The sequence below is a fragment of the Sminthopsis crassicaudata genome, chromosome 1 (assembly GCF_048593235.1).
Source record: "Sminthopsis crassicaudata isolate SCR6 chromosome 1, ASM4859323v1, whole genome shotgun sequence".
Taxonomy (NCBI): Eukaryota; Metazoa; Chordata; class Mammalia; order Dasyuromorphia; family Dasyuridae; genus Sminthopsis; species Sminthopsis crassicaudata.
The window spans coordinates 400430264-400457682 of NC_133617.1; the positions used below are offsets into that span (position 1 = coordinate 400430264).

Consider the following 27419-nt stretch of genomic DNA (forward strand, 5'->3'; position numbering starts at 1 on the left):
ACTAGAGTATTCTAGTTTCTACTGAGCTTAACTATGCCTTCCTAAAACTTCTGCCCATTCATCCAGATCTTCAGATATATGGCCTTCCTCCAAATATCTAAAGATGGTGATCCTTCCCATCCTAAGCCTTCTCTTCTCCAAGATATCTTTCGCTCTCTTTCTTTTTATTTATCTTTCTGTTTCTATCTACCTATTTTTATTTCTTTCCTTCCTTCCTTCCTCCTTTCCTTCCCTCCTTTCTTCTTTCCTTTTTCCTTTCTATCTACCTACTCTTCTTTCTTTTTCTTTCTTTCTATTTATCTACCTACCACTTTCTCTTTCTCTTTTATTCTTTCTTTCTATTTTTCTAACTCTCTTTATATATCTACCTACATTTTTCTCTTTCTCCCCTTCCTTCCTTCCTTCCTTCCTTCCTTCCTTCCTTCCTTTCTATCTACCTACTCTTCTTTCTTTTTCTATCTTTCTATTTATCTACCTACCGCTTTCTCTTTCTCTTTTTCTCTTTTATTCTTCCTTTCTTTCTATTTTTCTAACTCTCTTTTTATGTATCTACCTACATTTCTTTCTCTTTCTTTCTTTCCTTCCTTCCTTCCTTTCTTCCTCTCTACCTATTCAATCAATTCTCCAATGAAACAATTTTGACCCCTCTCACTAATCCATTCACTCTTCTAGAGGTCTGCTGATTATCAAAATTTGCCCCAAAATGTAGCTCCTCAATCCAGACATGTTTTCAAATATAGTCTGACCAAAGTGGACTGGAGTTTGTTCTTTTGTCCCTTTTGGCACCAGGTGACTACTTTTGGATACATTCTTTAGGGGTCCCCTTCCTTGGCTGACATCTATTCTCTCCAATTCTCAACTCACTCTTAGGTCTGCTGGAGGAGAAGCACTGACCCTGGTAGCTCCCACGTGGATTCATTACTGTGGATTTGAGAGGGCAATGTATTTTCTGAGCAAAACCTGCAGGCACCAGAAACCTGAACTGATTCAGTTGCACAGATTGCTCTCCCTTGACTGTTACTGAAAGATTTCCCAAGGCAAACCATTAGGAGAGAATCGATAAAGCTCGCTTCCCATTTCAGGGCCTCAGATTGAAAAGGACATTCATCAGGATGCAAGGGCACATTGCATAGAGTGAGAAGTGTCTTCAGAAAACATTTTGGACAGATCTTAGTCCTTCAGATGAAGGATGACTAGCACATAACCCTTTGGATGAAGGCTTGCAAAACCTGAAATCTGAGAAGAAAAGAAACCCAAAGCAGAAGATATAAGACAGACACAAATGGAATTTATGTATGAAAAAGGAACCTTTCCAAAGGATTTAGGGATGCTGGACATAGGCAAGAATAACAATGACCCTCTTATTTCCTCTGTCCACTACAGTTTCTCTATGTTGCCATCTTGGTGTGATTTTAGTCTAGTTATTTCTACTCTTTGGCTCCAATTTCTTCCTTATAAAATAAGGGAGTAGGATTAAATGATTTTCTTACTGGTCCTTACATACTATGTTCTATTTTCTGAGGCCCTTTCCACTTTGAACATTTTACATTCTAAGATCCTTTACAGCTCTAACACTTTATAAGCTTCATCTACCATCATGTTGGAATTTAACTACTGAATTGGTAACATTCAATTCAGTCCAGTCCCTGAAGATTCAGAATTCTGGTCCATATTCTACAAAGTCTTTCTCTCTCATTAATTCACCAGGGTTTGCTAACATTATACTAATATCCCCTTCTTATACTGTAGAATCCTAGAAAGATCAAACCCCAACTAATTGTTACAACTAATTGTTAACAGAGTAACAAATTTACATCTCCTGCTTCCCTAACCCCAGTGATTAGGGCAATTGTGTAGCATAGTGAATAAAGTATGAAATTTGGAATTAGGGAGATCTGAGTGTGAATTCTGGCTTTGGGACTTACTAACTAGTTGTGTGACCCTGGGAAATGACTTAACTTTTTCATCACCTTGACATTGCCATGAGCCAAAACCTTCTCTTCTTGCTCTATATATCTTCATTAGTGATCTCATAAATTCCCATGGATTTAATTACCATTTTCATGCTGATGAATCTCAAATCTATACATCCTTCCCTTATCTTTTTGCTGACCTCTGACTCACGTTTCCAATTGTACTTCAGACATCTTGAATTGAATTACAGTAGACATCTTTGAATTTCCCCTCTATGCTACAATGTTCTGTCCTCCTCACTCTCTCCCTCTGCTTTATTACTCCAAAAACTATGCTTTATTCTCATTGCAACCTTTAGTTCCTTCATCTTTTTCTTTCAAGTTTTCTCTAGAGTCTCTTTTCTTTCACCAATCTTGATCTCATAGTTGACTGATTCAGCTTATTTACTGGTTTACTCTTGACTCTCTTATCTCTTTGTCCTTCCATGGTTTATGCTTTGCTAACCCTTAAACTTAGATTATCGCTCTCATCTTTCTTCTCCTTTTGTACATGAAGTTGCTGAGCATCATACAAAGAAGCTACTGGAAAAAGTCACTCCATATTGGTTCTTTCCCTGAAGCTTACAAACAAGCCCAAGTTTCATACTACCCTTAAAAATTTTCATTTGACTCCACTATTCTTTCAAGTTTTTGTTTATCTAATCTCCTTTTCATTATCAAACTCTTAGAAATGACTCTCTTCCCCTTCCTTATGAGTCATGCTTTTCTCAGTCTCTTGTAATCTGATCAGTCCACCATTTGACTAATAATTGCTTTCTCTAAGATTAACAGCAACCTCTTAACTGCTATATCTAAGAAACTTCATCAGACCTCATCATTCTTGACCTCTCTTCTTCTTTTAACACTGTGGACACTCCCCCTTTTCGGGACATTCTCTCTTCCTTTGATTTCTGACACTTTTCTTTTCTGCTTCTACTCCTTCTTGCCTGACCATTTCCTCAATTACTTCTGGATCATCATCCTTCTCTTGCTTGTGACTGGCTATTCATCTTTTTTTCTTTATACTCTCTATGAGGTATTTATCCATTCCCATGAGCTCAATTATCTCCTCTATGCAAGTGACTCCTAAATCTACATATCCAGAGATTATTTCTCACTCCCCAAAGGTCTGCAGCCAAATGGACAACCAGCATATCTGAAATGGAACTTCTTATCTTCCTACCTTATCTCTTCTCCAAACTACTTTATTTCCATTGAATTCACTAGCTTACTTAAGGTACCATCTTTGATGTCTCACTTTCCTTTAACCCCCCATATCCTACTAGTTATCAAGTTTTGCCGATTCATTCTCCACAAAATCTCTTGGTATCTATTATCTCTTCTTCACTCACATAGCCAGCATTCTTGTTCTTAATGTTATCACTCCATATCTGAGCTATCATTTCTTAATTGGTCTCCCTGCTTCCAGTCTCTTTTTTTCTCTAATACATTGTTGACTTAGGGGCTAAAATATTCTGAAAGAGCTATACTGCACATTTTTTGGTGCCCTATTTTGTGATATCTGTTTTCTTTTTGTTTTTGTTTTTTTTTTCCCTGAGGCAATTGGAGTTAAGTGACTTGCCCAGGGTCACACAGCTAGGAAGTGTTGAGTGTCTGAGGCTAGATTTGAACTCAGGTCCTCCTGAATTCAGGGCTGGTCCTCTATCCACTGCGCCACCTAGCTGCCCCATAGCTGTTTTTTGATACCCTATTGCCGTACTCCTTTTTAAAAATCTGAACCTGGGATTTTATTGCTATTGTGAACTTCTGGGAGGTAGGGGTAAGGAGGTAATTCTCTTTACTGATGCATATAGGCTAATGTAATGGCTCTGAGTTTATGGTCTCAGAAGGATTTCCCCGAGGCACTAAGCAGTTGTCTAAGATTGTGGAGTCAATGTATGTTAAGGCAGAACTTGAATCCAGAACTTCTTGACTCCAAGTCCAGCCTTTAATTCATACTACAGCATGCTGTTTCTTAGACTTTTATTTTGGCGCACAAGGTTTCCCACAATTTGGGTTTCATCCATCTTTTCAGTCTCAGTTTATATTTGCCTTAAAAAACACACACACACACACAAACAAAAAAGCAAATTTTACATTCTATTTACTCTGGACTACGACATGTTCCCCAACTTGATAATCCATTTCTCATCTTTAAGCATTCCCACAAGTAATTCTTTATGCCTGGATGCACACTAACACCACCTTTGCTTCTCAGAAACCTTTTTTCCTTTCAAAGCTCAACTCATCCCTCACTTCCTTTATGAAGTTTTCTCCTGTTCCCCTCTCCCTCTGCACCCTGTCTCAGTTGTTAGTACATTCTCTGGCTTTAATTTTTTCATGTTATTAAGCCATGTTTTCTCTACTGAGTGAGATGTAAACACCTGAGGGCCAGGAGCCGCTTTGTTTTTCTGTCTTTGTATTTTAGAACCTAGCACAGTGCCTAGGTGCCTTGCCACCTCTGAAATTCTGTGTTCTGTGTTTAGCTGTAACATTTTATGTTCTGTGATCCCAAAGAAACTATTATAAGATAGGATTCTAATTTGCATTTCTGTCATGTATAGCTTGTTGGTTGTCAAGTTTGCTATTCCCTTCTGGGTTCTTCTATCCCATGGAGCTCTGGCATCCTTTGAAGACCAGTTCCGATATATGCCCAAAGATAGTGTCCTTTTTCTGAGTGTGGTCCTTGTCTCCCACTCATGCCCATGGATCTCAGGTCTCCCTGAGGGGTTTGCTCAACAATACTACAACTACGTTATATCTTTGCACAATTTCAAACAAAGACCTCCGAGGAGCCATTTGCCTCTGGAATGGATAAGGCTGAAACAACCTTTAGAATCCCTTTTTGAAATTATTTTCCCGAGCATACAATAATAGCATGCTTTATTGCTCTTTGAATATTATCCTGTTATTGTTACTTGATTTTTCTATTACAACACTTGGTTTAATAGCATCCATGAATCAATAAGTCCTGACAGATGAATTTATTCTTTTTAATATCCTTTATGTAACATGCGTCCTTGTGCACACGCTTTGTCATAAGCTGCTGAAAACTGATGGAATATACCACAGGTACATAAGAGGGCAAAAGTGGCAGAAGAAAGGCCAGAGGGTACTACCCCAGGGGCAGGTGGGTCTAAATGGGAATTCCAGACCATGGGGGGGGTGTATTTGTGATTTGATTGGTCATTTGGTGAAGAAATCATCCATCAGGAGCCCCAACTACTCCGTGACTTGTCAGGCAAGGGGGACTGCCTGAAGTAATAAATGGTAAAATGACTTGCTTATATGTGTTAATAGCAGGACATGAAGCCAGATAGCCCTCTGAATGATCTTCCTTGTTGCCTATGTGGGAGGGCTTACTTAGAATCAAATAAATATCAGAGCTGCACTGTATCTCAGTCCACAGAATGTAAAATGACAGATCTGAAAGTGTTCCCATATGGGAAATTTATATAAAGAAAGGAAAAGATCATGTGGCTTGCTAGAGGTAGAGGAGAATATAGGTGATGTTTATATGGTAGTATCTGATATACCTTCTCTGAAGTCTTCCTCCAATGGCTTGCAGTAGAATGAAGATGACCTTGACTTCTCAAAGTCTATGTCCATGGTGTGAAAGCTATCACAAGCCTGCCAAACTAGAAAGGCTCTGAGTATGGGACCAGTGACAAGTTACAAATTTGTGGACCTGCCTTATCCATTCAGAGACACTCATCACCAGAAATCTGGATACTAGGTGATGATTTTTTTTGGATCAAAAACCTCATGACGACTGCCTGCTAAGGCTAAATAAAGAGGCTATTATTTGAGTAATTAAGTTATCCAATGAGTTAAGTCCAAACTAGCCTTGTTTGTTTCATCCACACAATGAAAGAATTACACTACACAACATCCAAGGTCTTCCCCAGATCCAGATCCTATGCTCTTGTGACAAATGACAGAGAGGAATACCTCAGATCTTTATCACATCCTCAAACTATTGCAATAGCTTTTTAATGTGGTGCCTTATTTCCAGGCTTTTTGCTGTCTACTATATTTTCTAGATGCTATCAGAATAATCTTCATACTGTAAAGGACTAGGTGGCTTCCAGAGTAAAAAATCTTAAGAGGTTCCCCATTACCCATAGACTAAACTACATATCAAGTTATTAGTCTTACATTCAAGGCACTCTAAAATCTGGTCCGAACTACCCACCCAGATTTATCTCATAGGACTGTGAAGATCAAATAAGACATTTGTAAAGTGTTTAACAAAACAAACTTATATAAGTGCTAGCTCTTTCTACATTTTAGTGATACTCAGATGCTATTGTTATGTTCTCTCAGTCTACTGAATACTGCAGAATGAGTAAGTCACTGGGTTTGAGTGCCACTTCCAACTTCAACTAGCAAGAGGACATTTCTCTTAAGACCCCTTCTTTGAAGAGACTTCCGAATCTAGGTTGCATCAGCCATTCTGGAATATGGGACCACATAGCCTTGGCAGCTATCCCACCTTTTCGCACCGAGGGCTGGTTGTGGGGTTGGGTGTCCACTCACATTGCTCAAGAAGCTTGATATTCTCTTCTCAAACAGAAGCACCCCCATTCCCGTGCCAGGGTCCAAGCTTTCCTCACCAATGAGCTCACTTTCTATACTCAGGCTTCTTGTCAAACTTTTCCCTAAACAGCTCGTAAGTAATTTAAATGGATCTCTCAGTAAGGAAATACTTTTCCCACCTTCCTCCAGGTAGCACTTCAGAGAAGACCCAAGGATAGTGCAGCAGAGTGAGCAACTTGACTCTCCTTTAGGGACGTGGTTGTCAGAAGTAGTTACATCAAGTGCCTCAGAATACTCCATATTTACTCATTTTAAAAGCACAACAAACAACATGCCCCAGGCATGAGAGGAGGACAACTTTTCATGCTGGCCCAGTGTCCTTCTGTCTTACAGGGGCTTTGTCCTACAGCACAAGTCTAAATCACTCCACTCCCGTCTTCCACATTCCATAACCTAAGTGTGCTTATTATACTTTTAATGAGTGCTTGGAAATCACCAAGACTCAATGGCACCTACTTATAAGTTGTATACGTAGAAAAAAGTATTTCCCCAAAGTCTTGGGGCTAACAAGTACCAGAGCTGTGATGCAAACCCAGGTCTTCCCATTTCAGATCTGGCACTTTCTGTTGGAAATCCAGTCATGGAATGTGGAGAGGCAGGAGAGGAGACTAAATATAATTTTAATTGACCAGGATCCTATTCATATGGTTGGTATTTCAGGGACGATGCCCTGGAAGTATCAAAATGGAGTACAGTACCAAACACAGACGTCTCCTTTGAGGACCACTTGAGCTACCAAGTTCAGAGGAACTTTACCCCAGATGATCAAGTTGTCATCTGTGCTGACATAAAGAACAAACATCCACCCTAAGGAGATTACAGATCTTTGAAAGTGTTTTTACACAATGATAATTGGTCTGAACTAAGCCCTTTTGTATTTATTAGAGTTGTTAAATCAGTCAGTTAATTAACTTCAACAAGACATTCAATAAAGCCCCTTATGATTTTTTTGTACAATGGAGAAATATGGCTTTGATAATAGCATAGTTGGACCTTGCAATGAATGGATCACTCATAGCTTGCATTACACTAAAAATAAATGTAAAGTCCTGCTTTTAGTAAAAAATCAAATTACAAAAATAGGATTAGGGATGTCTGGCTTGAGACCATTTTGTGGTGGAGAAAGTCTAGTGTTTTTCACTTAATCAGAGCTCAACAGGAACTAAAAGGATGGTGCAACTGCTAAAATATGAGCAAAATTTTAGTTTGTATTAATGAAAGGTTGGGGAAATAACAGACACATACCACTTTACCATGGGCAGAGAACATTCGGAATATTATTTCTTTTCTTGGGACACTTCGAAATTGATGAAAAGTGTCCATTTCTTTGGTCCAAGAAGCAAGGCAACTAAGCAGTGGAGGTGGGCAGTTGCCAGCTGCTTTCAAAAGCTCTAATAAGGACCTTAGCTTCTTTTTCTCATTTACACTGCCTCTTAGCCAGTAAGACTTGCAGGCAAAGTCCAGGCTCCTAAGCTGGTGTTCTTTAAATTGATCCTCACACTTGGTTGTTAAATGACGGGTATTGATAGCAGGGAAAGAAAATGAGCCAGATATGCCAGGTTATGGAAGAACTTGTGTTATCTGGGGAGCAAATCTGGGGATCTGGGGAGAGGTTTTCCATTCATCTATATTTATGTGTTCCACTGTGTTTCACTAAGAAAACTCATGGGCACTGAGCTGTTATTATAAACTATCTGAGGTCTTAGAGACAAATATAGCAAAATGCTAAGCAATGATGGCTACATCATAAGAACAGTGACAGCTGTGCTTTGGAACTTTCTGGATCCTTCCCTATTTTCTCAGGCACCCATGTTAGCCATTGAGAAATTCTTGGAGTTTTGAAATTTTGCTATATTAGAAATATTTGAGAGACCTGGGGATTTTTTCCTAGTTAGAGCAGACATTTAAAGCATTGCCATATGGAAGAAGAAGTAGATATTCTACGTGTCATCAAGATATACAAGGTTTGAGATTTGAGTTCAATATACAGAAGACTCAGTATCTACTAATTAGAGAGCTCCATCCATGTAAGAGGCTACTTTTCAAAGTGGTGAGCTTCCTGTCAATAGAGATATTTAAATTACAGTTATTATGATTACAACCCTACACTGAATGAACTAGTTTACCCTTAGGTTTCCTAAGTTTCTTTGATATATAATTCCAAGTTAAGGTTTAAATCTCACACCCTAAGATCAAGTTATTCTACACAATAAAACTACTAATTAAGTCAAATCCCTTTTAAACAAAAAATATTAGGTGAAGTCAAGAGATGTAGGTTCTAATACTGGTTTTGCCTCTGACAAGCTAGATGACATTGGACAGATCCTCTGTAGACTTCAGCTGCCTTTCTTATTGTAGAATTATAGTGCACTAGATGAGTTCTAAAATCTCTTCCTTCCAATTTTGAAACTCTATGACGTGTGGCTTCTAAGAACTACCTTCCTAAGTGAAGCATAAACAAAACCTAATTAACCAGAGGGCTAATTGTTCTTCACTGTTGGGTCTTTAGCTATAACAATCTCTCCAAAGTGCAAGTGGAAAAATTTATAAGTATACAAGAACACACCCACATGTGCACCCACACACACACACATAAACACATGTACGCACACACACCTTAAAGAATATATAACTTAAGTTCTTAAATTATAGAAGAAAAATCGCCATGGCTAGTCCCAAGTCAAGACCCTCAAGGGGGCTGACTAACATTCATAAACTATTCCAACTCTGATTTGTCCTGTGTTTCGCCTTGGGCAGAAAGTGGATCAGAGAATTACCGTGAATTACTGACTCAGACAGCGGGCATATTTCCGAATTAAATTTAAATATGGTTGAGATAAACAATGTGACCTTTTCAACACCAGTATGAAGAAAAAGTGACATAATCAAACCAACGGAAAGAACCCAGGTGAAATTAGATTCTTCATCACAGCCCACAAGGACAGCAGGACTATTTGGCTTGATGAAGAACCAACCACTCTCCAAAAAATTTCACCTAAGTCACTCGTTATAATTACAACCATAAAATCAAATTTACTAGCCCTAATACATTTCTTATAACTACAAAGGACAGACGGTCCATGCGTGGAGTTAAGAGTTCTAAATCTGTTGGCATGTGCATATTTTGTAGGTATCCATATGTTTTGGTATATAAGTCTATGTAGATGTATGAAGAAGTACATAAATATATACAGCATGTCTATATCTCATACAGTGCCAAGAGCACACATACTCTTAAAGAGAAAGAGATAATATGTCAGAGGAAAAGAAAGAGAAGGAAGGAACAAAGAACAGAAGAGGGAAGGGGGGGGTGGAAAATAGGGGAAGAGAAGAGAAGAGAGAGAAAAGAAGGATGAAGAAAGAGGGAGAGAGGGAAAATAGAAATTGTTGACTTACAGCCTTTGGCTTGTATGGGGGCTGAATCTCCTTGCGTTCAAGTTTCTCCCAGTCAATATATCGGAAAAATGCATGTTCCTTAATATCTCGTTCACCTTCAGGTCCACATCCCAGACGTTTACCTGGGTGCTTGGTCATCAGCTTAAAAAGAAAGAGAAATGTTTCATTCAACCCATTTCAGAAATAGAAACACTACACTGCAACACCATTTCTCAGTTGAATTAAGGAAATTAATTAAAAAATTTAAAAGATTTGCCCTCTCCCCATCCATCCTTCATCCAGATGTGCTCTTGCCAGCATCTGTCTGCCTCTCCTCAGCATCAATGTCTAATGAAAATTTATCTCAGGGAGAAGTCTGTCAAACAAAACCAAGCTGAAGCCTAGTCAAATGTAAGCTCCTAGAGGGTAAGAATTGTTTTTCATTTTGTAATACCAATGCTCAATCAGTGACGTGGATATTTTAACTTTGGGAAAGATCTTTGGCTTCCTTGATGGAGAGAATTCCTGATGAGAGAGCTTCCTCTACCAATTCAGATCTACACCTGTTTTCCAACTTAAGAGTATTAGACAATTTCCTATGGTACGGAGAAGATAAGTGACTCACCTAGGATCACACAGTCAGTACATATCAGAGTAGGAACAAGACCTCAACCCAGTCTTTCCAATTGCAAGGTAAATTCTAGTTTTGTCACACTACTATGCTGCTGAGTGCCTTGGACCTAGAAAGCACTTAATAAATATTGGGCTGCTTTGATTTTTATATATTGGAATACTGAAACACAATCATTTCTTTTAGGAACAAATTCTGTGAACTTCCAGGTGCAATTTATGAAAATAGCTTTAAATCCTTTACATTACATCTGCAAAATCCATCTAGTTGAGTCTATTACATAATAAAATCATTGTAGAATGCTGAAGTTGGAAGGCTTCTTAGAATTCATCAACTATGAAAAATGGGGGAGAGAGAGCCACTAAATTTGCTTCCTCTCCCCCACTTTTCATAGATGATTAACTCTTAAGATACTTTCCAATTTTATCTTCTAATTCCAATACCTTACCCAATTTTTATAGACGGGGGAGGAGAGCAGATCTAGTGGTTTCTCCCTCGCTCATTTTTCACATGAGGAAATAGGGGATCAGAAAAAGGGAGTGGTTCAGTCAGAGTAGATATGAACTAAACCTGGCATCCTGTCTCCCAGTCTGGGGCTCTCTCTCCTACAGGAGGCTGCTTCCCTTAAGAAGCTGCCAAAATATTAGAGCAAACACTGGTCACCAGTAATTACTTTTTAAAGCTCATTAAATAGTCAAAACACACATAGCTCTTTTTTTCCCCTGGATCACACACCAGGCTCAATTCCACTGAGATTTCTCTGGTTTGCTGTTTAAATTACTTAGTTATCAACCTGACATCTTTGTATCTTTGAGCTAGTGCAAAAAAACAAGATGAATAGCAGCTCTGAGACACAAACAAAACAGCCTTCTTTTTTTAAACCAGTCTAAAATGGTGTGAAATTTATTTGATCTCAAGTCTTCAATATATTTGGGGGCAGTTGTGAGATTCTACTGGCATAGTAAAAGGAGCATTAGGCAACGAATGTGAAAATCTAGGCTTCAACCCCCTCCTTGCCACTCATTATTAAAATAAATGACTTTTATAAAGCAAGTCAATTTAACCTTTCTGAGCCTCAGTTTCTCCATCTAAAAAAATGGAGCTGAGGCATTACCTATTTCATAGAGTTGCTATGAGGAATGATCTTAGTAAATCATTAAGAACTATTTAAAATATTACATTACAATATGTAACAACATTATTATCCTATTAAATGTCTGCTGTCACCCTTATTTTATTTTGTTTTTTATTAAAGCTTTTTATTTTCAAAACAAATACATGGGTAATTTTCAACATTCATCCTTGACCTTGTGTTTCAAATTTTTTCCCTCCCTTCCTTCCCCACACCTCCTCCTCTAGATAATAAGTAATTCAATATATGTACAATTCTTTTATATATGCATATCTACAATTATACATATAATTATATTTCTACATACATTTCATACAAAATATTTCTACAATTACAATTATACATACAATTATATTTCTACAATACAATACAATTTCTACAATTATATTTCTACTACATATATATTTCTACAATTATTGTGCTGCAAAAGAAAAAAAGGGAAAAAATGAGAAAGAAAATAAAATGCAAGCAAACAACAAAAAAATGAAAATTCTATGTTCTGATCCACACTCAGTTCCCACAGTTCTTGCTCTAGGTGCAGATGGCTCTCTCCATCACAAGACCATTGGGACTGGCTTGAATCATTTCATTGTTGTCAATCTTTTCTTAACAGAATTGTTAAAAAATAGTGGTGAGCAAGAAGGCAGTTAAAGGGGATATAAAAAACTAATGAGAAAATAGGAAAATAGTAAATAACGGGCATTTATTATGTATCAACAGTATACAAAGCACTGAGCTAGATGCTCAAAGACACAAAGGGAGAAGATTTTATGGTTTCCCCTTCGCCCATTTTTCATATGAGGAAATTTGGACTCAGAGAAAGGGAGTGGCTCAGTAGGTAAGAATCAAGTCTGGTATCCTGTCTCCCAATCTGGGATTCTCTCTCCCATATGAGGCTGCTTCCCTTAAGAAGCCACCAAAATATTAGAACAAACATTAGTCACCAATAATTACTTTTAAAAGCTTATTAAGTAACCAAAACACTTATAGCTCCTTTTCCTGGATCATACATTAGGCTCAATTCCACTGAGATTTTTTCTGGTTTGTTGTTTAAATTAGTTATCACTCTGACATCATTGTATCTTTGAGCTAGAGATCCTGACCTTGAGAGTTTACTAGGGGTAAAGGACATAAAGATAAATAAGAATTTATTTACAAAGAAAATTTAGGAAGGACTGGGAAAACTTCAGAAACTAGACAGCCTCTGGGAAAAAAATCAATGATGCTCAACAGTGAAGATGATGAAGGAGGTCATTTCAGGCACAGGGAGCAGCTTCTGTGAATTCAGCAAGGTGGGAGATAAAGAGTATCAAGATCAGTAATGCTTTGATTGAAAAATAAATGTAAATTTGGTAAGTGGGGAGTCAGGTTAAGGAGTTTATAATTTATTCTACAGGAATGGTTAGAATAAGAGGGACAAATGGGTCTTGAGGGAGACACGATGATGATGATGATGATGGTGATGATGATGGTGATGGTGATAATGATGACAATAACAATGAATAAGACTGTGATAAGGAGCATGATGAGATGAGGTCTCTCTGTCTTAATCATGCTGGAATCACAGTGGCCACTCATGGGCTGGATCCCAATGCAGACTGGTACAGAAGTTTTATGCAGCTCTGTTTTTGACCTGGACCATTTTGTCTCACCATAGGCAACCTGGAGGCCTCCTGCTGTCAGGACTTCTCCATACTGCTGCCAGATTTAGTTTGGAACTTGGTTGATTTCAGTCCTACCACATCTCAGAATTTTCAACTTTATGCATTCCATGAGTCTCAATCAAGTACCACCATCACACTTGGCTAAAATAGTCATTTTTGAAATGTGGAGTCAGAAAAGGATTTTCTGGAGGAGGTTGTACTACATAAAGTACATAGGAGTTCAAGAGGTGGAGAAGTAGAAGGGCATTTCAGGCATAAGGAACAACATGAACTGAGATTCAAAGAGAAAAAAAATGGGTTGCCTGGAATCCAGGAACACACTGAAAGTCTTAAACAAAAGTTAAATAAATTACTTGTTAAGTATATTATATAGGGCTTTTTTTCCAGGTATAAGTAGACTAGCCTCTTCCATCTCTGAAATTCTGTGTGTGTTTTGTTAAGCATACAGTATGCTCCTACAGGTAACAAAAAGTAATATAGTTTGGATGGAATTGATGGGTCAGAGCTGAGGATCTGGTCAAAACTGCATATCTAGCTAAGGAATGTGGAGCAATAAAACCTCTCATCTGTTGTTCCTTATTTGTTCCCTGCAAAACCCCCATCCTGTCTTGCTAAAAGACATCCTGTCTCCTTACCTGTATGAAAAGACATCCTAGCTCTTCCCTTAGCTGTACTTTGTTCTCCCTATGTAGGCTATTAGTCTGCTAGCTAAGCCACATATAAAAACTCTCCCAAACTTCCTCTGTAATTGCCAGCCTCTCTCACAGTTGGTCCATCAGCTATGACATAAATAAATTATTTTGTGACTATAAAAGAATCTCTTTGAATTCTTTCAAACTATGAACCATGATTCTCACATACTTCAAAATGGAAGAATGTGAAAAAAGAACAATATTAGATCATGCAATCATGACTAGTCAGAAAAGACAACTCAGGAAATTGTGGATCAGATACAATATTGGAATTTCATATTCACAAGAGGCATCATGGTGGAATAGATGGAAAATTGAGAAGATATGGGTTCAGGAGGCATCTCTGACACATATAAACTTCATGATCCTTAGGAAAGTTCACAATTACTCAGTGCTCCAGGCAAATCTTTAATACTATAAAGTACAGAGAAGATACTAATCTGCAGTAATAAAGGAAGCTTCCCAACCTGGGAGTTTTCTATACTTCCAGATTATTCAACTGTGGTTTGTGGAGTCTTGTAACTGAATTTGGGGGTCACAAAAGCATGATTTGTTTTCAGTAAATGTTTGATTCATATACCTATTTTATATACATGTAAAAATTTCTAGGGAGAAAAGGAGTCTTAAATGGGAAAAGTTTAAGAAGTCCTGCTCTATACCAATGAAATCACAGATTTAGTTCCTACTTCTATCACAATGTTAAAAGTATTCTTATGTGTTGAGATGGATATATATCTTCCTCTTTCTCAAAAGATAGAGCAATAGAGGTTAGATAGGGTAGATAGGGAGATGATTAGAGAAATAGAAGTTAGATAGGCAGATGAATGGAGAGATAGAGATTAGATAGATAATAGATATCAGATAAATAGAAAATTAAATAGAGAGGTAGATGGATAAATACTGCATACATACCATTAAAGAATCTCTCTTTTCCCTGTGCTGACTTTTGAAAGAAGAGAATAGCTTCATAAATATATTATAAGAAATATATGTGAGATTACCAGCATCAAAAATGAAAAAGTTGAACTTACCAACAATGAAAAAGAAATTAAGGTAATAATTAAGAGCTATTTTGCCAGCAAATCTAACAATCTAATTGAAATGGATGAATATTTACAAACCTATAAGTTGTCCAAATTTTTAAAAAAAGAGGAAATAAATTATTTAAATAGTCCCATTTTAGTAAGAGAAATTGAACAAATAAAACTAATAGAAACAAGATTAAAAGGGAAATTCAAAGCTGGGGGGGAAATCCTGGAGGGGATATGGGAAAACTGGGACACTCATACATTGTTGGTGGAATTGTGAAATGATCCAACCATTCTGGAAAGTAATCTGGAACTATGCCCAAAAGGCTATAAAATTGTGCATACCCTTTGACCCAGCAATGCCATTACTATGTCTGTATCCCAAAGAAATCATAAAGGAGGAAATGGACCCATATGTACAAAAAAATGCCTTTTTGTGGTAGCAAAGAATTAGAAAGTGAACAGATGCCCATCAGTTGGGGAATGGTTGATTAAATTATGTTATATGAAAGTAATGGAATATTGTTGTTCTATTAAAAAACCGATGGAGAAGTTGATTTTAGAAAGGCCTGGAAAGATTTATGCTAAGAGAAACAAGCAGAACCAGGAGAGCAATGTACACAGTAACATCAAAAATGTACTTGGTTCTTCTCAGCAGTTCAGTGGTCTAAAGCAATCCCAATAAATGAACCATGGAGACTGTGATGTAAATTAACACAAGCTATGTTCACTTTTTTCCTTTTTCTCTTGTGGTTTTTCTCTTTTACTCTAATTTTTCTCTTCCAAAATGATTCATAAAGAATGTGCATTAAAAACATTAATGAGCATGTATAACCAGAAAAAATTAAAAATATATATTTGGGAAGTAGAGTCAAGACCAGGCCTCTATGATCTGACCCCTCTTGCTTGGTCTTCTTTTTTCTCCCTCAAGGATTAACACATCCACTAACCCGAGATTTCTGCCCTTCTAGGATAGAATAGGGTTTTTTATATCCAGAAAGACACATTCATACAAATGTTCCCTACCTCCAGGCACATGCTGACATCTCACATTTGCAAAGTGCTTCTCATTATGACTTGAGTCAGTCTGAGCTAGTATAAATTTTATATTTTGTCAATCTCTCATTGTAATTAAGTAGCAAGATCTTGCCCCAGAAATTTCAAGAGAAGTGACTGGATCAGCAGATCACCAGCCTCAGAACTGCCACAGTCTAGAATATCCCTAGCTGTTAATGCTTTCTTGAGAAAGAATCAAGAGATCAATAGTCATTGATTATTATATGCTAGGTACTAAGAATACAGAAATAAAAAGAATAAGTTGTTCTGGGAGAAAGGAAACTAGTAGTTGAAGAGACAGGCTTCCAGTAGATCAGAAAGGCTTCTAGTAGGAGATGCTGCTTGATTAAGAGTCTTGAAGAAAGTGAGGGATTCTATAGGACAGAGATGAGGAGGGAGTTCTTTTCAAGAATGGAAAATGACAAAGACATGAAAACAGGAGAAGGAATACCAAATGTAAGGAATAGCAGAGAATGGACAGTAGAATATGGAAAGGAAAGCAACACACAAGAGAGCTGAAACTTGGGTAAGGGTCAGTTGTAAAGAACTTTTAAAAGTCCAAAAGAATATATATTTTACTTTAGAGGTAATAGGGAGGTATTGAGGTTTATGGAGTAGGTTATTGACATGGTCAGACCTTCATTTAAATAAAATCACTTTTGGATCTGTGTGGAGAATGACTTGGAGTAGGAAAAAATTAGGAGGCCATTTCAGTAGTCTAGGCAAGAGGTAGAGTGAGGGCTTAAATTAATGTGATTACCATAGTCACAAAATTTGGCAACTAATTGAATATGTAGAATGTGGGAGAAAAAGAAATAGTTAAATTTGCAATGTCAAATGTCAGAGTAGCAAACCTGGAAGATGGGTAAGATGCTTGGAAACAGAGAAGTTTGGGAAATGAGTTTTGGCATAAGAAAATTAGTCATTTTGAGTGAATTTGATATTGCTACAGAATGTACAATTTAGAATGTCCACTAAGCAGTTGGTGATTAAGGATTGAAAGTCAAGGAAAAGACCAGGGCTGTAAATATGCCATCTCTATGTACATGATTTACAGATTTAATTTGAGGAAATAGGAATCCCCATTGCTCTTCATATGATTACTTCTACACCTGCATATTAATTCTTGTCTTGCTATATCTCCCTACTGGAAGCTCACCTACCTGCTTATGACTGGATGGGGGGCATGTCCTTTGCCAATGATGTGGAATCATTTCCCTTTTGATTCTTGCTAAATAGAAATACTACTCAGAACAGATATATAGAGAACTCCTAAAAGAAAGATTGCCCAGAACTGTCATAAAAACTGATAAATGGAACTATTGTTATTTTATTAAGCAGAAATAGCATACTTATAAAAATGGTAATGACATACTTTCTCCTGCTATCAAAGGTTCAATTATCATCTCCATGCAGATGACACACATCTATACATGAGTCCTACTCTGCTTTAAATCTCCAGTTCTGCATCAACAACTGCTTTCTGAATATTTCCACGTTGATATCCTTATTGGATCCTCAGATTCAACATTTCCAAAACAGAACTCAGGATTTGATTTCCCCTTTAAATCTTCCCTTTTTCCAAAATTTCTGTTTTATGTTGAAGGCACTGCCATCCTCCTAACCCTCATATTTATAAGCTTACAATCAGCTTAGACCATGAGTTCTTAACCTGAGGGTTACAGTATATTTCAGGGAGTCAATGCACTTGGATGAGGAAAAATTACATCTTTATTTCAATAAACCTGGTTTCCTTTGTAAGTCTATAAATCTTATTTCATGCATTTAAAGACATTTTGAAGAGTCCATAGGCTTCATTAGAATGCCAAAGGAAAAGATGACACAAAAATGGTTAAGAATCTCTGAATTAAATGTTTCTCTCCTGCATTTCTCCCCTATCGTTGACCAAATCTTATATTTTCTCCCTAACATGTTTTTTATCCATCCTTTTCTCCATACAGTTATCACCTTAGTGTAGACCTTTACCACCTCTTGCCTGAAATCTTTTAATTGGTCTCTCTGTTTCTCCAATCTACCATTATGGCTGCAAAAAGAAACTTTCTAAGCTGACAATGTCACTCATCTACTTTAATACCTTCAGTGGCTCCCTAGGATAAGCTCCTTAGTCAGGCATTTAAGACCCTCACAATCTACTTCCAGCTAATGTTTCCAGCCTCATTTTATATTATTTCCCTTTCCACACTCTCTGTTTCAGGCAAATTGGATTACTAGCTGTTCTCTGAACCTGACATTTCATTTCCTCTCTCTATAAATTTTCCTAAACCATAAATCTATGCCTAGAATATGCTTTCTCCTAAACTTTGTCTCTGAAACTTATTATTCTTAACTTTCTTACTAGCTCAGCTCAGGTATCACCTACTTTGTGAAGCCTTCCCTAATACCTTGGTTATTGATTCTTTTTTCAAATGACTTTGTCTTTACTTATATGTGTTCATGCTGTATCAGTGTAGTAAAATGTCGATTTCCTCAAAATTCACTATTCCACTTAATTAAAACACTTTTATGTTACATCTTTGCCATTTCATCTTGTCTAATCATTCCCCCTTTTGGAGGATGTCATCCTTAAATTATAAATATGCTTAAATTATAACATGTTTCTACTTCAATACTATTATATTAATTCTCAGTGATATTCCAGGATTAATCTATTATTTAATAGCTTTAGTGTTATATTTATAAAACTTGTTGATTACAGAATTTTGCTAAAAAAGAAAAAAATATGGGCATAGTTATATCATAACAGGAGAATTAATTCTGTTTGATTCCAGGCATGAGTCATATCTGATAGCCAATCATGAAGTAATGCATTTTTAAAGCTACCATTTAAGATTAATCAGGTGGGGAATTTTCCTTTTCAGCAGGGAAATAGTACAATGGGAAAATAGAGTCAAGAGGAATCCACCTAGCCTGTGTCTTAAGTCATCCCCACAACTGTTCTCAGGCACAAACATCTACCTTAGAAATCCTGAGACTGCCTGACACACATGCCATTTTCTACTATTGGCTTTATGACAACTCAGATAATTATCCTGGTAATCAAAGCTCAAAACACATTACAGTCCCAGGAAATTTTGTCTTTACCTAGGGCTTGATTATCTTTCCTGATGTTTTTCTAACAATTAACATTTCACTAATCTTTTACTTATGAATCAAAACTACCCTATTCTGGAGTTTCAGGCTTACATTAAATAACTAATAGTTGATTCATCATTAATATGTTGAAGATGTATCTTTAAACCATTTTATACATTTTTACAGTAACCAAAATTTTCAAATGAAAACCTATTATTATAATATTAGTAAGAGTATTATTATCGCTTATTTATAACAAAATGTACTTCAGTAAATATTTAAGTTTTCAAATATCCAATTTTTATCACATCCTTTTAAAAGTTTAATGCATTGTAGGATAATATCCGGATTAAAAATTGCCAAGTTCAATCAAGAATGAGCAGGAAAGGGCAACAGACTCACTAGATGAGGGGAGTCAGACTTTAGAGAAATAAATCTCCAGTGGTCCACCTCCCAGAGGTATTGTAAGGTCCATTTAGCCTTATTCCATGTCAAATTCACTTTTATTATCAATTAATGCCAACCGAACCAGAACCAGCCTCTAACCTCTGGTTGGCTGAAAAAGTAAGAGAGAAGACTAAAGACAGGAGGGTCAGGACACAACAGAAGTTTAATTAATTTCAGAGGGAGGAAAATGACATTTGCAAAAAGAAGTCCCTCTCCTGAAGGAGGGCTTAACATACTGGACCAAAGGCAGGTAGGTTATGGACTGGATTATGAGATAATTATTTTAAGACCTTGAATTACTTTATCCACAGACTCTGTGAGAACAGCATTGTCTCAAGTCTTGGGGGGCATGCTCACCCTACAAAGGTACAGAACCAGAGTTCTGTGATGGGAAAAGAAATATAGGACTTGTCAGTAACAAGGAAAAGGAATTATGAATATGTGATGAATGGTCCTGGGAAACAGGGGGATCCAAATTCCTCAGTGAACACCTGGTGCTGGTCCAAGCAATGCATCCTGCCAGAAGATGATACATCTTGAATGTAAAGGATTATTGTTATGTTAAGCTCAGGACATAGTCGACTCGCTCAGCTTTAACTCTGGGAAACAGGCTATCTCCAAAATATTTTGATACTCCCTTATTAAAATGTGAGCTCCTTGAGAGTAGGGACCATCTTACTTCTCTCTTTTTATCCCCAGCATTTAGCACGCTTTGAACATAGAACATCTTTAATAAATGCTTTGTTCATTGATTCAATTTCATGGTAGCTCTTCTCTTTGACTGGTTATTGATCTTCAATTTTTGAACACTGGTTATCCATTGCTATCTCTGCTCCTGCTTTCAGACATAAAACTCCCTACCTTGTGCAATTTTTAAAAAATGATAATCTTGATCACAAATGGTTCAGCTGTTACTCTTGTCTTTTATCTGAATAGGCAAGAATTTGTTTGGATGTGATGATTAAGTATAGAACACAGCTCTCTTCTGAATGAAAAGAATAATCAAGCTGGAATTGTGGTTCCAAATGTATGGTCCAAATGGCCATCTTATCTATATTTTTCCCTTAGAGCTATGGAGAGCAAAGGATATAGAGAGCCTATATACTTAGAGAGTTGGTCAGGAATTCAGTGATTGTACTTTACAGTTTTCCCTGGAAAGCTAGGTGGTTCAGGGGATAAAATGTTGGATCTGAAATCAGGAAGACCCAAGTCTAAATTCTGTCTCAGATATTTACTACCTGTATGACTGTGACATTAGTCATTTAATGTTCATTTGTCTAAATTCCCTGTTTTGCAAAATGGGGATTAAAAACAGCACCCATATTCTATAATTGTTATAATGATCAAATGAGAAAATATACAGTACTTTGCAAACTTTAAAGCACTATATAAATGCTAATTAGTAGAAAATTGTCAAAGATAAAATTCTTTCACTAAAACAGTATAAATACCTCAGTAATCTCAACTCCTATACTAAAGAAAGAAGTTCCTAGAAGCTCAAATCCTCTGAATCACCAGAAGTAAGGCAATGGAGTTTGAACATCAATTAGCTATAAATTCCCCAGGCATTCACCACTAGTATAAATCAGCATTAGTCCTGAATGTGGACTTGTACACTGGGTCCAGCTTTCTGTTGTCTCTCCTCAATGCCTAATCTTGCTTGACCTAGAAAAGAACCTTATAAAAATCTACCAGTTTGAATGTGCCCTTACATTCCCAATGGAATCTGGCATGCTTCAGTCCTCCCTGACTGTTTCTCTGATTATATTTCCTCTCTGATTCATTGATTTCCTCACTTCTGATTCCTATATTTGCTATAGTCTGTCTTGGGGTACTCTGCCCTTCCTTATACTGCAAATTGGAATCCTGAATATCATTCAAACTACATTAAGCAAGGTCATCAAGCTGAAGAAGAGTTACAAGGGTAGTGAGAACCCAATGAAACTATAGGAAAACTCCTAATGGGTCCAATTTCAAGAACCTGTGATCAATTAATAAATTGGGGCCTGTTTCAGTATGAAATAAAACCAGGGTTAGATTAAAAAGTGAATGAGCTAGTGAGTAACATGAATCTATATACCAGGGATTCTCAAACTATGGGGCCTGTGGGCCAGATGCGACCCACTGAGGACGTTTATGCCTTCTGCTGGATTATGGCAAATGGGCTGAGGGGTGGAGACAGAGTGTGAGCTTTTGTTTTTACTATAGTCCAAGGGACAGTGAACTGACCCCCTATTTAAAAAGTTTGAGGACCACTGCATATATTCTGAATATTATATTCCTTTAAATTTTACTTTAAACTTTTAATCAACTTTTAAAATATATTATTCTAATTGTTGTTTAGTTGTTTTCAACTGTGTCTAACTCTTCATGATTCCATTTGGGGTTTTCTTGGCAGAGATACTAGAGTGGTTTTTCATTTTCTTCTCTAGCTTATTTTACAGATGAGGAAACTGAGGCAAAGTTAAGTGACTTTTCTATGATTACACAGCTAGTAAGTGTCTGAGGTCAGATTTGAACTGAGGGAAGTGAGTTTTCCTGACTCCAAGTCCTAGCACTCTATCCAGTGTACCACCTAGCAGCCCTATTACTCTAATGTTCCTTAATATTTAACAAAAGGGGACATAGGCGACCTGTGGATAGAATGCAGGGCCTCGAGTCAAGACTCATTTATTTTACTAGTTGTGTGACTCTGAGCAAGTCACTTAATCTTGTTTGCCTCAGTTTCCTCCTCTATAAAATAAGCCAGAGGAGGAAATTGTAAGCTACTCCAGTATCGTCATCAAAAAAACCTGAAATGGGATAACAAAGAGTTAAACATAGCTGAAAAATGACTGAACAACAGCACTTTAACAAAATGTCAGTTGTTAACAAAAAGGCCCAATTTAATGGAAAATAATCATAATCTTTGATTCTACTAACACCTACAGGAAACCTAGCTATTTGGAAACTAGCAGGCAGTGTACGGTAGGAAAAAGCACTGGACTGGGAATTGGAAAGCTGGGTTTCAGGAATCAAGAGTCCTGCCATCAAGTAGAGACCCTAGGAAGTTACTTTATCTTATATATATAAATTGATAGAGGTCGACTAGTTAACCTTTAAAGCTTTTTCAACCTCTAAGATCCTGTCTCCTCTGACCACTAAGCCAAAGTCAATATATCACTGACCATATAGTGGCAGCTTACTCAATTAGCAGGTAGAATACCCAAGGGGAAAAATAAAGATAACCTTAGAAAACCAGATGTGTAAAGTCTCTGCAAATACTACATTGACTCTCCTGAAGTGATTATTTTTCTTTTGTGTCCAGGGGATAGAAAGTCTGGCTTTTGAAAGAATTAAATTCATGATATCTGGGGTTGCTATGCTCTGCAGAGCCTCAGAGAAGTAGCTGAAAGGGTGGAGTGGGGGCACAGAACTCTACGTGTGGGAGGGAGAAAGGCACAGCAATGTTAGTTTAAGTATAGTTAAGTATAGCATATGTAAAGCAAGGATTTTTAATACTAAATATTTTGTAGCCCTATAAATATCTGTTCCAGGCTAAAAATTGGGAAATACAGGTAAAGATAAAGACTAAATTATAAACTCCTTAAGGGAAAGGAACATTTTTGGTACATTCTCTTCCTCATGGCCTTGTGTAAGCACTTAGTAAACTTATTGTGTAGTGCATTGTTTGTTCATAAATTATATGAAACAGGGACAAGAGAAAAAGCCAATGAGAGCTATGGTATCTATATCTAATCAAGGGATCCCAAGCAAAGATTCCAGAATCTCTCCTAGAAAAGTTACAGGAGGACATGGACAATGGTCACACAGGATACAAAGCATGGCTGAGCAGTAAGGAAGGGAGTATCTGTGGCCACAGTGAGCTCACAGATCCAACTTCCAATGGGATGGAATAGGGTAGGGTAGGATGGGATGAGGTCGGGTGGCAAGGCATCATGTTGTATTATATTGTGTTATATTTTATAATATATCTTGTATTGTATTGAATTACATTATGGAGCATCTCCTTAAAGTTTTCCCTATTAAAAGTCTGGGAAGAAAGTGATCATTGAAAACTGGGAATTGAATTTGGAGATGTTTGGCTGTGCTGTGAGAAAGGAGACTGGAACTTTTTGGCAGCAAATGGCCCATTTTAGTGTTCTACAATGACAAGTAAGAGCCAAGAAGAAGAGAGGGAGGGAAAAAAAAGAGAGAGAGAGATGAGGAAGGAGAGAGGAGAAAGGGGAAGGAAAGGAGGGATGTAAGGGGGCACCAAAGGTGAAAGATAGAAATACCAAAGAAATTATTTCAGAAACAATCATCTTATACCTCTGATATGACTTTTCTAAGCACTTTTTCTTTCATATCTTCCCCCAAATTCTCTCTTAAGACCCTATTACAGTGAATAAGATAGAATGGAAGAAGAGCTTCTTCTTAGGTCTGGGGATCTGGAAAATTCAGAGAAGGTAGCTTGAGAGAACTATCAGAAGGCTTTCTAACCCCTATAAAATAGTGAGTGTGATACCAGAGGTCACTTAAAGAGAGCCCCTTTGACCAGGTTTAGGAGTTGGCAGACAGTACCCTTTCCTTGCAGCTTCAAAGTGTGTTTGCTTGCAAGATCTATGACAGTCTCATGCACAGCCAACACTACTTAATGATTGTGGATGACTCCATTTGTGGAAGATGCTAATGAGAGTGTTCACGGGAGCAGTTGCATACACTCCTTATTAAGACAAATTAACCTTGCCATGGACCCATAGGAAGAATAAATCATTGTGGGCAGAATAGCTTACTCATTTCTAAATTTTGACAGTCATTAATTTAGCAGGTGTAGTTCAAGGAAAGTCAACCAAGGATTAGGTGATCTGCAGGGAACCCAGGGATGTGCCACAAGGAATGCACTGGACTAAGCAGCAGGTAGTATTAGGGAATAGATATTTAAAGGTGAGACCAAAGAACAGGTGTGATGTTTTACCCAAGGGCCATATGAACATGTAGGCTATTAGGTAAATACCCAGGTAGGGAATATAGAGTCTAAATTGGAAACAGAATAAGTATTAATGATAGTCAGGATGAGGATGCTGATGATAGTTACTCTTTATGTAGCACTTAAAAGTTTTGCAAAGCATTTAACATGAATTATCTTATTTGACCTTTACATTGTCTCTGTGAAGTAGCTAGGATTATTAACTCCATTTTGCAGATGAGGAAACTGAGGCTGAAAGAAATTAAGGGTCATAAAGCAAGCACATGTCTAAGGCAGTATTTGAATTCAGGACTCCCAGACTCCAAGACCACCTAACTGCCTAGGAGACATTTATCACACCAGGTAAGTATCAGAATATCTACAAAACAATGAAGTACAAAGAGATTGTTGGGAAGCCTTCAGGACCTTGGGAAAACCACTTGCCATAGGAAACTTTCAGGCCAGGAAGCTCATATGAGATGAAGAGGGAGGTAAAGGGAGTCAGCTGTTTAACTCAATGTGTCTTCCTCAAATTCTGTTTTTTTTTTTCTTTAATGGCACTTATAGAGTTTCAACTCCTTATCCTTATATGATCAGCAGGGCAGTTTTCCATGCCTTCTTTTAACTCAGCCACAGCAGAAGGCTACAGCATTGGACACAGGGGATAAAATCTCAGCAAAATGGGAAATGGCTTAAATAGGAAAGGAAAAGGATGCTGGGATTAGAAAGAAAACAAAATTCTAGGTATTAAATATAACACACAATTTCTAATTCTTTTTCAAATATTCTTTTCCTATCATGTGGATGCTAAGAACATTGCTTCATTTATCCTCACTCTTTCCTAATTTTTTTACTTTTGCTCATGACTACATTCTAGCTGACTATTGCTTCCATCTTCCTAGAGTACTCTTCATTAGTGTATAATCTTACTTCCTCCATTGACACAGACCACAATTTTTAAATGCCTTAACAGCTGATGAATTATATTTTTCTGGTCAAAAATAGTCATCATCTGGTAGCCATCCTCAGCCACATAACTAATCAAATCCTCATCCCCAGATCCATACCTGAAGCCATTCTACTTTGAAAGAACTGGATAACATTTGTGATCTACATGGTGTTCTTAAGCTCCTAAGGCTGTAATGAAGGGAATGATAGAAGAGGACTTTGGTGATGGCATTCTCTTTAAACATTTTAATGCTGCCTCCCTCTCTTCTGCTATTACCAGAGTGTCTGCTAAATAATCATTAACTCATCAATCAATGGGCATTATTAAATGTCTACTATGTAGCAGGCATTACAATTGGCTCCCACCAGTACTAGAATATTTTAACTAGAAAGAACCACAGATGTTAAAAAAAATGAAAAAATACAAAGCAGGTTAGAGCACCTGCTTTAGATTGTTAATTGACTAAAATGGAAAAAAAATTAAATTTAGAAGCAATTTATCATTGTCCTTTATACATTGGAATATAGAAATGAATTGTTAAATTATTATTAAGTACCATATTATTAAATATCTTATTAATCTACATATAATCTATACATGTGGTTTTCCATTTTGTAGATCAGATGTGTCAAAAAGGCGGAGCAAAAAAGCTTCTGAGTTTGGCTATTAAAATGTAATTGGGAAATATTTTACAAAATGAATAAAAACACAATAGAACATAAAAAATGAGGGAGAGGTTGGTATTTTAGATCTGTGGCTGTTTGAATGTGTGTGAATTTTCTAGCACAGTTTATGTACTTTCCCCGATATTAGTCTTCATAAAAGCTTTAACATCAAAGACTATTCCTTTTTATTCTGGCAGGTAAAATGAAAAGCTCTCCCACTTCCTACGGATATTAAACCATATGTTAGCTTGGAGGGGAAAAAAAGAACCTTAGAGAATATTCCACATACAGATTGTGTTGGGGAAAGAATGCCAAATTTCGAGGGAGATTGTCTATATTCAAATCCTAGATCTGTTACTTACTCTGTATATGATCTAGAGCAAGCCAAGGAGTTACTCTCTTTTAGCTTCAGTTTGCTCCTCTATAAAATAAGGGGTATTAAATGGTCTTGAAGATCCCTTTCAAAGACTATATCATTAATAGACTTCAAGTCCCTATAGGTGCAGCATCCCCCTCCCCCAACCCTCCTGGATACTTTTCTTGTCTATATTCTTTCATTTGATTTCTCCTGATTTCTGTAACCTACCCTCGTCTTTCTCCTGAAATTCATTTCCACATCATCAATAGCTAATTGGATATTTTGAATTGGATACCCTATAGTTATCTCAAATTAAACATGTCCAAAACAGCATCTCTTATCTTTCCTCCCTAAATTTCCCCTTTTCTGCATTTGCCTCTCATTGTTAAGGGTACCACCATCTTTCCAGTCCCCCATATTCACGTGACTACTCAGTCTCACTTATTATGCCATATACTCACGCAGTTGCTAAGTCTTGCCACTCTAATAACAATTTCTTACAAATGCACTTTTTCCTCTATTCCAACTAGTTAAATTAAGTGGTGGAAAGAACACCAGGTCTGGAGTCAAAAAGACCTGAATTTAAGTTGTACCTCAGACATTAGCTGTGTGATCCTGGGCAAGCCACTTAAAACTCTGTTTGCCTCAGTTTCCTCAAATGTAAAATAAGGATAGAAATAATCCATGTTCTAGGATTGTTGTGAGGATCTAATGAGATACTAATTGCAAAGCACTTAGCAGAGTGTCTGGTACATGACGGGTACTATATAAATGCAGGTTATTATTTTTATTATTGTTATCTATTCATACAACTATTCTAAGCTTAGGCC

The 27419-nt window shown here is 37.1% G+C and overlaps 1 protein-coding gene across 3 annotated transcripts in view; it reads right to left on the minus strand.

Annotated features, from left to right (window-relative positions):
• Window positions 1-27419, minus strand: part of PRKCB (protein kinase C beta) — a 629528-nt gene that overhangs the window by 76419 nt on the left and 525690 nt on the right. For all 3 annotated transcript variants that reach the window (XM_074280025.1, XM_074280027.1, XM_074280026.1), the window contains one exon: window positions 9948-10088. In XM_074280025.1, the coding sequence (XP_074136126.1) occupies window positions 9948-10088 (141 nt within the window). The remainder of the gene's footprint in view (window positions 1-9947; window positions 10089-27419) is intronic.